The following is a 12385-nucleotide window of genomic DNA, read 5'->3' as shown; positions in this document are numbered from 1 at the left end:
TAATCTTATCCCCAAACTTTTGAACGATTTAGGGAGACATTATTGGAATTTTCAAAAGTTTGGGGATCAATTTAGAATGATGATCATAGTTTGGGAATTAATCTGAAATATTCAAAAGTTTGATGATTAATTTAAAATATGGGTTATAGTTTGAGAATGAAATTGAATCATTTAAAAGTTTATAGATCAATTTAAAAATAAAGATCATTGTTTGAAAATGTGTAATACAATTAACTCTTTAATTAATTATAAAGGTTGGAGTGAAATCTATCATTAAATTTAAAGACTATTCATTAAAATAACAATGGTAAATAAAATAAAATTATATAAAATTATCTTTGTATTAATCATGGACATATGCCGATGATTTTTGGATTGTGAATGGGACGTTTCTTGGTTTTGGTGAGGGGTTAATGCTTATATAATATATGTAGTGCTATTATATATTATTTTATGTCATATTTTAATTATGAGTCATTTTATTTTTAAGGTTTGAATTGAATTATTATAATTTTTAAAGATATTTTGAAAACAATATAAATCTCTAAAGTAATAAAGAATGATGCGGCAAATTGGTGTTCCTATAAGGAAAAAATTACAATTTTCGTTTTGATTTTCGTTAAAATCTTCTTTAGACTTTAGAGCCTCCATGGAATGCTGATTGCTCAGTTTGGTCCCCAGCAACTCAAGTACATTACAGTCCTAAGAGACTCTTCTGCATGCTTCAGCTTCTCGTTCTTTGCAGTCTTTGAAACCCCACTCTTTATCGTATTGCAGAAACCACTTGCTTGCTTCGACGACGACGAAGAAGATGAAGAAAACCCAGACCCAGTGAACGATCTCAGACAAGGTTCACACTTGGAAGCCTTGTCTTCCATTGCCAATATTTTTTCTTTTTGAAGTAGTCAGAAAGATATTTTGCAAAAACTATTTGAATCGGACCATGCTTTTAAAGAACCAAACATGGTGGCTTCAAATGGACGTTTAACTTTAACCAGAGGAAGAAGCTAAGAAGAAAACATTAAGATTCCCAGATAATTGGATAGACAGGACGAGACACGTTGCCTACGTTTTGAGTTTGAAAGTTTCTCATGCTGGAATTTCTATCGATTTTCAGGTAGTTTAAGCTTTCTGGGTAACTTGCTGGTGTTGATACTTTGGCGATGATGGTGACTTTGAAACATGGTTTGATTTAGTCAGCGATAATGTCGAGAGATTATAAACAACCAAGAATTTGATTCTATAAAAAGTCAAGATCAAATTATGTTATAGTCCCTCTAAAATGTTTATATGTATTTTTGGGTAAATAAACTTTGGGTAAACTATGTGTTTAATATCTAAACTATTAGTTTTGATATGTTTTAGTACCTAAACTTTTATTTTTTTTCAAAACCATATCTAACGTTTAGTTTTTTGTTTTATTTTTGTACTATGTCGTTAAAAAGCTTTTAACGGACGGATTAGCCGGCTGCCGCATCTAAATTCATTGGCCGTAAATTTCGTATGGCATTTTGCTCAGGTTCCTACATAAAGGTTTAAGGAAAGCCCTTTAAAATTTCCCAGAAATTAGTAGAGATTCATTGGCCGTAAATTTCGTATGGCATTTTGCTCAGGTTCCTACATAAAGGTTTAAGGAAAGCCCTTTAAAATTTCCCAGAAATTAGTAGAGATTTGTAGTAAACTTAAAATGAAAATTGAAAAAGTTTTGAGAACTGACCTTGTAACCTTTAGGAGCTGCTGTAAGAACGCAGACGTAAGGTGACCGTGTTTTTGATCCGAGGAAGGATCGAGTCAACTGCAATTCCGACTCGTCTCCACGATGTAGCTGCCGTAAAAAAACGAAACCGGCAATGGGAGAATGTGAGTTCCGCTACTTGGGAGATCATTCAAGACAAAACTAGGTAAACATGGGTAAGCACCCTTGAAGGATGGTAGTTGTTCAAACAAACCCAAAAAAACATCATAGAAAAAGTCTATGTTTCTCCTTAAAGCAAGCTAATTAATGTGGTAATCTGTCTCTCAAAAGAAAGTAAGACTATAAGTCGCATTAGGGAACTTATTTCACTCATATAGTGAGATTTGATTATATAAAATTTGATTATATAAAATATAATGAAATTGGTAAAGCTTCATGGTATCTATGGATTCAACGCATTGACTGGTGGATGGATGTGAAAAATAAAAGAATATGATTAATATTTCATTAACAATAATCTGGAAATTCATGACTTGGACTGAAATCTAAACACCAAACTGTTTTGAGTTCAATTCAAGCAAGATAGACTAATGAAAGTCCACACTCTGATGAACATAATTGGCGAATTGGAAAAAATATGTTTATTATATATTGATTGTGGGTGATGAGAAAAGTTGTGTTCAACCAACGCTCCTTCTGCAACCGGTGGCAATAAGACAACCACGGGTGTAAGGGTTAATAGGTCCTCCTCCTCCACAGCCGTAGTAAGAGCGTCCACCTTGGTTGCATGGGACTGCGTTTTGCTTAAGTGCTTCATACGAAATAGCCTTTCTTTTGGTTGCAAGTTCCCGAACATTCATCTCAGATTCCATTGAAACGTCTTCAAGTTCACGGTGCCCGTCATTGCATGAACTTGTGCTGCCGTTGCCACCCGAATGACAGGTACCCCAGCTGCCTTGGTTGAACTTAGTGCATTCGGCCACCATTGCCATTGCCAAGGCCAAGAGAATCAACATCGCTCCCACCTTGGACTGCATTTTGCAAGTGTTTGAAACGAAAAAATGGAATGTTTTGAGTTTGTTCGGTGTGAAACAAGGAGAGCAAGAGGGGGGATTTTATAAATAATTTTGGAGGCAGCGCTTAATTTTCTTGGTCCTTGACTCCTTGTGTTTCTATTTATGGAGTTTCTTTGATATTTTTAGATATCTGTTAGTTGTTTTCTCAAATTAATATACACCAAGTTTTGAGTTTAATGGGACAAAAACATAAACAACATGTAATCTTCATGTATAAATATGATAATCACTACATAAACCTCAACTTCATGCATAAGCATGAAATCATCATATAACTGTATATGAATAACATGATAACATTCGGTTCTTTTTTAGTTTATTATCTCGTTATGAATTCATTTGAATCAACCATATAAATTATTGTAAATGATGTGGGCATTAAAAATGTATGCAAGCAAATAAGATAACATTTGAGGTCGTGAGAAGAGAAAAAACGGTATAAGAGCATATTTTAATGATTAAATGCATTCATAATATGTTGTGAATATATCATGTTGCCCATACTAATTGAGAAAACAACTAACAATTATCTAAAAATAACAAACAAATCTTATAAATAGAAACACAAGGACCAAGAAAATGAAGCGCAACGTCCAAAATAATTTATAAAATCCACCCGAAGAAGCTCAAAACCTTCCATTAATTTGGTTTAAAACAGTTGAAAAATGCAGTCCAAGGTGGGGGCGACGTTGATTCTCTTGGCCTTGGCGATGGTGGCGGAATGCAGCAAGTTTCAGGAGGGCAGGTGGGGTACCTGTCATTCGGGTGGCAACGACAGCACGGAATCATGCAGTGAGGGACACCGTGAGCTTGAAGACGGTTCAATGGAGTTTGTTCGGGAACTTGCGACCAAAAGAAAGGCAATTTCGTATGAAGCACTTAGGCAAAACGCACTACCATGCAACCAACCTGGACGCTCTTACTACGCCTGTGTAGGAGGAGGACCTATTAACCCTTAACACCCGTGGTTGTCATATCGCCACCGGTTGCAGAAGGATCGTTTCTTGAACACAACATTTCAAATCAATACATATATAAACGTATTTTTCCCCAATCCGCAAAAAAAGAAGAAAAAAAAAGAATGTGGACTTTCACTACTTTATCTTGCTTGGATGGAACTCAAAACACTTTGGCGTTTAGATTTCAGCTCAGGCCATGAATCATTGAGTTTCCAGTTTCCACATTATTGTTAATCAAATATCAACCATATGCTTTTTCTTCTCATATTCATCCACCCGTCTGGGAGTTGGGACGACCGAGAATTATATATATAATTCATATAAAATGTAATGATATTGGTAAAGCTTCGTGGTATACAAAGAGGAATGTTTTCTGTTAATAAGAGAATGAACTTTTAATTGTCTTCTTTAAAGATTATTAATAAAAAAATAATATTTTTAAATAATGAAGATGAGTGTATTTTATATCAAAATTGGTGATTAAAATGTAGTTTGCCGTAAAATAAATATAAATCCATGTGCCATCTTAATAAGATTTGGCACACAATTTTGGAAGGTTATTTGGCACACAAATTTGGACTTTAAACGGATACAGCTTCTTACGAGGGCGTTAGTGTAATTTCAATCAATAACGCGAATTAGTTTAGGACTATGCTTCCTGCTCCACAAACATGAATGAGTAATATTAAATTAAGTTATAAAACGTTAAATTATAAAATATTAAACGTATAAAAATATAAATTAATTAAAATATAATATTTATAAAACATTAGACTTTAAGATAAACTATATCACTGACCACCTAACTATTTATCCATTTTACTTTGACCATTATTTTTCAATTTTATAAATCGAGTCACCTAACTATTTAAATCATGTCAATCAAGCCACATGTCGTTAAATATTAATATAAGAGATGACATGACAGTTAATAAAATTTATATAATTACACATTTAGTCCTCATTACTTACACATTTTATTAATTTGGTCATAACTTTTATTTAATTTAATAAATTAAATCCTCAATCTGATAGAGACATGTGTCACTATGTGATTGAATTTTTTTAATATTTTTATTTAATAAAATTTTTCATCCAATCAAATGGTATCACGTGACACCAAGTGAATGAATGAAAAATAATTTAAATCAATAATTGTTGTTGGTGGGGTTTAAACCAGTGACGCAAGCTGAAAAACTAAGCACTCTAACCATTAAGCTAGACCATTAAATTTGTTTAGCATACAGAATATAATCTATATAATTTATAATATAGTTAATGGTAATAAATGATCTTTAAGGACTTAAACATAAAATAATTGAATAGTATGAAAATATAAAATATATAAAAACAAATATTATAATTGATTAATAAATAAATATGTTTTATTTATATTTTAAATCACATTTAATGCAAACATTAAAATAAAAAGTGAATTTAATATGTTATAATTAAAATGTATCATTTTACATATTTTAAATTAATTAATTGTCTTCATTATTATAATTTTATTGAATTAAAATGTATCATATCTTATATTTTAAAATATTATAATGTCGATCGGATTCTAATCTTATTTAAAAGCTCCATATTAAAATAGACTAATTTAATAAAATCAAATTTCTCCTAAAATTTTCTTCAAATATATAATGAATAAATAATGAAATATAAAATTATTCCTCTATCCGGGATATAAACAAGCCAATGCATAAATTAAAATGCTTACTACGATAAGCCCTCAACTATCAAAAAAAATTCCAAATCAATGAAACTCTTCGTTATATTTCAATTATAATATATTAAAATTATTTTATTTTTCATTAAAATGATTTAAAATATAAATAAAATACATTAACATATTAATATGTTATAATATTTGTGTATAAATATCATACTATCGTATTATTCAATTATTTCATGTTGGAGTTCTTAGTAGGTCATTTTCCCCTTTTTTTGTCATTAACTATATATATTATGTCATGATAGGTTTGTTATTTGAATGGTGCAACCCAATTGTTAGGGCGTTTATTCCTCTCCTCATGTCTTAGTTCAAACCCCACCAACAATAGTTATTAATTCAATTTATTTTTTATTCATTCAATTGGTGACACATGGTATCGTTTGATTGGATGAGAATTTTATTAAATAAAAATATTAAAAAAATCCGTAATGAGGACTAAATATGTAATTATATAAATTTTATTAATTATCACATAATCTCCTTCGTTAATATTTAACGGAAGGTGGTTTGATTAACAAGATCGGACGTTGTAGAAATTTTCATTAGTTTATCGTATCATTTCCCCTTTGTTCCGCCAACAAACCCTTGATCAAGTTATTTCCAACTCATCTATGGTTAGTTTCTAATAACTTTAGTATTCTTTTAACTCGTTTAATGTTTTTTTAGTTAATCATCTATATTCGATTTATTGATCGATTAATTCAGATCGGGTATTACAGAGATAAGAGCGACCCTCCCAATCCAAATTGTTCTATTTGCAAATATTAGGGTTTGAACCATTGACCTTTACTTAAGAAATCTAATGTCTCATTCCACTAGATCAACTGATTGTTGATACTTCATTTAATGTTTTTAGTAACAAAATAGTATGTTATTTTTCTTAAAAGTTTTAAGTTTAAATAACTATATTAGTAAAATATGCATGTACTATTAACATATTAAAAAAATTCCAAATTAACTTTAACTTGTAATCACCTTAAATTATTAAAAATAATAATAATTTGTGAGTGAACAGTTAATAATACTTGTAGTGTTAATAGCATATAAACCATATTGGAAAGAGAAATAACTGTTAATAGTGTTAATACGTGAATGTCATCGTCATTGTCTGTCTAACTCTGTTTTGTCCATTTAACACATCACATTTGTGTATTGGGAAATGCTAACGTGCGATATTTTAATATACGGTTAAAATAAAGTATTATCGACTTTATTATTATTTTAAATAATAAAACTGGTAAAAAATGATTGAAAATATTATTATTATACCGGTTATAATTACCGATATAGGTAAACGCGGTAGAAAAAATCTGATAAAAAAATAATATTTTAGATAATTATAATCAATCGAAATAATAATGTTTTCGGTCATTTTTACTGGTTTTATTATTTAAAATAATAACAAAATCGATAGCGTCTTTTTTTAACCGTATATTAGATTGTCGCACCGTAGAACTTCCCGTTTTTATCATTTAAAAAAAATTGTAAAAAATTTTCTTTCAAAATTTAAACTTAAATAGAAAGTCTTTATAATCTCGTTGTTACCATTTTTGTTAATCTCGGTGGACATTGTTCAGTGCAATGATCATATTATGTTATTTCGAAGCAGGTCATATCCTTAAAGTTATTATGTTATTTTTCCTTGATTCATGAGAATCAAACAAATATCTTATTCAAAATGCATCAAACATTTATCACACAGACTAATATATAAAATATTTTTTAGACAAATGTCGATTTTATTAATCCAAAACAACCAACCATATACAATTAATTACAAATCCAAAAAACAAACCACAAATAAATCAACACTCACCCATAATAACGTGCAGGAATGTGACTAAACAAGTTAAAACATGCAGAAAGGAAAAGACAATCCAAGTCAAATTCCACTACAGCAAGAGTTGAAAAGGGGGAAACAACCTTGCTACACCCCTTTAACACTATGCTATTCGATCTATAGCAGCCCTCAACGACTTACCTCTGCCATTGACTTGAATTCATTCCACCATTGTCATCCAAGAACAAACCGGGCTATTAACAATATGGCATGCTTAAAGGATAACGACCCTTTGACTGAAAAAGGCACAATTCGTAAAAAGACGGTCCCTAGTTTCAACATCAGAGCCACAAAGAACGCAAACAGGATCCACTTGACAACCCTATTGTAACATACGAACCTTTGTTGGCAAACGATCCAAGAGAACAAGCCAAGCAATAAACGAGTGTCACGGGATAGACAAACCCCCAATAGGATTTTGAACCGGGGAACCCTCTCCTGCTTCGCCTAAGAACCTCTCACACCTTCTTAGCTTGGAAAATCTCATCCAGTGTACCAACAGTCGCATAATCATCTCTAAACCGAGAAAAATCTTCTCTCAAGCCCGACTGTAACTACTCTTCAAAGGGGCTTGCCAAACTGAACAACCCTTCAAAATATACTTTTCACCCTAGGCCATTCAGAGCGAACCTATTTGGGGCAAAAAGAAGGCATAATCATCTCATCATACACGCTCTATTACAATAATAACATCCAATAATATTATCGATTTGAACCTATTAAAAATAGGATAAAGTATACAAATGGTCTTTTGACTATAGGACGATACTTTATTGAGTATCCTGACTATTAAAAGTTACAAAATGATCCTTAGTCCATAGGACGATGTTTTGTTAAGTCTCACAACTATTAAAAGTTATAAAATGGTCACCTGACTATCTATATGTTTCAAACTCATCCATTTTTGTCAAAAAATTAACGGTCGTCTGATCTGGACGTTAACATGCTGATTGAGATATGATAATATCATATTTTAATGATACCTATTGACACACTCGTTACTTTCAAGCATTGGTTTGACGACATAATGTTTCAAAAACTAGCTCAATGACATAATGTGAACAAAGACTCGATCCATAAAATACAACTCAAACAATTCTTAAATTAGATTTTTATCATATCCTAGCGAGCAAATTAATATCCAACTAAGATAATCTCTTTCTTTTAACATACAAGAACAAATTTGGAATATATGAATTGTCTTAAGACTATTTTGTAACTTTTAATAGTCGAAGAACTCAACAAAGTAACATCTTATAGTCATAGGACCATTTTGTATCTTTTAATAGTTTAGAGACTTATTACAAAGCAATACTCTATAGTTGATAGACTATTTGTGTATTTTACCCTTAAAAATATTATTGAATTGCGAAACCAAATTAAAATAATCTAAAATTTTAAAATAATATTAGAATTTAAAACATAAATTAAATATACAAATTTAATAACATGGAAAGTTAAAAGTCAAATGTCTTTAATGCTGTTATGTAACCTTGAAGTCCTTCCTCTTTTCGAAAATTAAAGATAAACAGCAGGGCACTGTCGTCATTTCAGTCAGCCATAAACAACTACCTTCACAAGCTAGCTCTGTCTCGACTCAGCCTCTTTTAAAAGCTCTATTTGGAGAGTGGAGGCTGAGTCTTTCATCCGAGCTGGTGCAACGCGATCGCGACTCAGCTCCCGGACGATTTCAAGTGTGCCCAATATCACTTGAGCTAATGTCCGGCCCAGTTATTCTCTCATCGGGCCATACGTTCGACCGAGCTTCAATCCAGCGATGGCTGGATTCCGGCCACCGTACTTGTCCAATTACCAAGCTTCCTTTGCCTGAACACCCGTATCTTATCCCTAACCGGCCTGTCAAAACATTAAGTGTCGGGTCACCCGATTGTAGAGCCATACTGCAACGGTGATATCTAGCTTAGCTGTGGTTGAAGTCAATAAAGCGATTATCGGTGAAAACCCGGATGCGATTTTGGGATTGGTCCGTCTTCTAATTGCAGGGAAAGGAAGGGAAAAGAAAGAAGCAGCAACGGCTCTGTATGCAATTTGTTCATACGCCCATAACAGAAGAAGAGCCATCGACTGCGGCGCAGTGCCGATACTAATCGGTTTATTGGATTCAGGGCTGGAAAGGGCTATTGAGGTGTTGGGATTATTGGTGAAATGCAAAGAAGGAAGAGAAGAGATGAAGAAAGTTAATGGGTGTTTTAAGGTTTTGATTGAGGTTTTAAGGAATGGGAGCTCAAGGGGAGTTCAATATGGGTTATTTACTTTGAATTGTTTGTGTAATCATAATTAAAGCTCTTGTTTTGAAGCAAGAAATGAAGGGGTTTTGGAGATTTGTATGGGGTTAGTGGAGGTAGAGAATGATAAGATTAAGCGGTACACTTGGAGTTTGATTCAGACTCTGAGAGGAAATCTTGCTATTGGTTGAATCATGAATGTATCAAAGCTGGAAATGGAGGTGAGTTGTTTTCGTTTAGATTCGCGCTTTCTACTGGGGTGTTTAGAAGATGGGGATAGTTTTCTTGTACAAAAAGATTAGAATTTTGTATAGTTTTATCATGTTTAAAGCATTTCTATTGAACTCTTTGATGTCCCGTCCTGTCAAAAGATTTTGGAAATAGAAAATGAAATGTCTCACTCCGTATGAAAACTGAATAATGAGATTCATTTCCGGTTATGGTTTGTGATTGATTTACGTTTCGATCGATTTGCCATACAGCTTTCGCCCCGTTTAGTTGTCTGTGTTGCATATTGTTAACATTTGGATTTGAAATAAGCTTGTAATGCATGTCCTTTTACTTATTATATTCATTTACAGATGCTGTAATTGCTTACTTCGGTGTCGACAAACAAATATGCTGGGCTTAACCGGTCCGTTATTTCTTTTACTGTCGGTGTATGAAGAAAAGGGGATGCTTTATTTGTTTCTAGTATAAATAGAAAGGATTTGCCATGTTCATAATAATTATTGTAGGAAGGAACCAGGAATGCCGAGTGGACGAACAGCTGTGGTCCGTGCACACCTTGTGTATGATGATTTTATGATGGCTCACGCAGTCTCTAACTTGGCCAGGCATATCAAGGTTGAAAAATGCCGGAGAAGGTATATTCCGGTTTGTAGATGTTCTTTTAGTAGCTTGTATAAATTTGTAATGGTGATAGTGGTTCCTTTGAAATGATTCTCCCTTATATTGAAATTTTGCTAATTTCTTGCATATTTATTGTTCGGAGATCAAATGAAAAGAGTCGAATTGATTACACGATTCAATCGAGTTAATTTCGGGTTAGGAATATAAGTTGTTTCTCAACCAGGTTGTTAAACTTGGAGAAGTCCACAACAACAAACAGAGGGTGAAGTATTTGTGAAGCAAAACTTTGAAATTGGAGCATAATAATAATGTGAGAGGACAAAGATTTCATGTCCGCACGTCATGGGTCTTTGGAACACTGTTTGGTCGGAATCATTGCATAAAATTGAGTTACTATTTATATATATAATACTCCTCTCTCACAATTTGTGTTTCATATTAACTATTTACATAGTTTTATTTGATTAAGTAAAATGATAAAATTATCTTTAAAAAGTAATAATTGATAAATTTAATAGATTTATTTTGATAAGTGTAAAAATTAAAATATAAAAGGAAAAATATATAAATATTACTATCTATCTTTCTATCATTTTTTAATAAAATATTTTAAATAAGATAATTTTAAAAATTAAAAGATACATATTTGATAGTACAGAAGAAGTATACGTTGAGAGGAGTTATGTTGAATCTAAGGATGGCATGGCATGGCATGCGTGTTAAAGCTAAATTTGTGTATATAAAGATGGCCATCACATCGTTACTGAAATGTCTACCGTAAGAATCAATGTTTATCCTTTTACTTTTTCTGATATTTGTTTTTATTTAAAAGGGAATGAACTATATTCTTTTTCCTATTTTCTTCACCAAACTTTTAATTTTTCAATTTACTTACTTAATTTTACAAATTAAATCATTTTACTCATTCCCCATCATCTCTCTAACGTTTTGATTACATGTCATTTTTTTTATTTTTTTAATATAAAAATAATTAAGAAAATAATAAAAAATTGAAGGTGGTCGAATCGACCGACGTAGATGGTGGTTGTTCGGTCTCAAATTTCATAGGTCGCTTCACCTCGACACCGTGAGTCCGAATCCGACTTTCATTTTGTCGAAACTTGCTCTAAAGTCCACGAATTTGAGATTGAAAGTGAGGAAGTTGAAAAGTTTCAATCAATATCATGGGTTCTGGGACATTTTCCGGTGAAATAACCACCATATTCGGACTCAAGGGCTCGAGATGAACTGACCCATGAAGTTTGGGATCAAACGGCCACCATAAACGATGATGGATGTTGGCCGAAATGAAAATACCGGTTGCAAAGTAGATAGAAAATGAGGGAAAGAAAAAGGAAAAAAATAAAGAAATGGAGAAAAAAAAGGATTTTATAATGGATTAGAAACGACATTGTTTTAGTGTATATTTGAGTTTTTTTAAAATGACGTCATTTTGATGCATATGTCATGTCATAACACCGTTAAATAGTTAACGTCAAAGTGAGCAAAATGATTCAATTTGTAAAGTTTAGTGAGCATATTAGAAAAATTGAAAGTTGGGTGAGGAAAATAGGAGAGAAAGTATAGTTTAGTGAGGAGATGTGCAATTTACCCTATTTAAAATTATACTATATAAAGATTAAACATCAAAATTATATCTATTTTTTTATCAAAATTTAAATTATTGTCGGTGTCACATGAGTAAAGATTCATAAAATTAATATTTATTTCAATAGATTACCTTAAAGTTCAATATAATTTCAATTTGTACCAAAAAAAATTATAATTTCAATGGCATAAAATCCAGCTAATTAAAAACATATATGCAACAACAATCAAAGAATTAATATGGTTAGACTCTAATTTCCAAACGTGTAGATTGTAAAATCTTTCAATTCTGTGCAGGTATTGGGTTGGGTTACTGGCTTACTGCGACAATGTGTGTGGTGCGCCACCTCAACATTGCTGCTGCTGC

At 32.0% G+C, this 12385-nt stretch overlaps 1 protein-coding gene and 1 pseudogene across 1 annotated transcript; one reads left to right on the top strand and one right to left on the bottom strand.

The window, feature by feature from the left end:
• Nucleotides 1-2220: 2220 nt before the first annotated feature.
• On the bottom strand, nucleotides 2221-2770 carry LOC120217212 (protein RALF-like 19). Its single transcript, XM_039214409.1, has one exon. The coding sequence runs from the start codon at nucleotides 2731-2733 to the stop codon at nucleotides 2377-2379; it is 357 nt and encodes a 118-aa protein (XP_039070340.1). The 5' UTR covers nucleotides 2734-2770; the 3' UTR covers nucleotides 2221-2376.
• Nucleotides 2771-3437: 667 nt separating this feature from the next.
• LOC120217284 lies at nucleotides 3438-9920 on the top strand (annotated as a pseudogene).
• Nucleotides 9921-12385: the final 2465 nt, after the last annotated feature.

This window comes from Hibiscus syriacus, unplaced genomic scaffold (assembly GCF_006381635.1).
Source record: "Hibiscus syriacus cultivar Baekdansim isolate YM2019G1 unplaced genomic scaffold, ASM638163v2 tig00110186_pilon, whole genome shotgun sequence".
Classification (NCBI taxonomy): domain Eukaryota; kingdom Viridiplantae; phylum Streptophyta; class Magnoliopsida; order Malvales; family Malvaceae; genus Hibiscus; species Hibiscus syriacus.
Note: the sequence above shows the minus strand (reverse complement) of the source record. Positions and strands in the feature narration are given on the sequence as shown.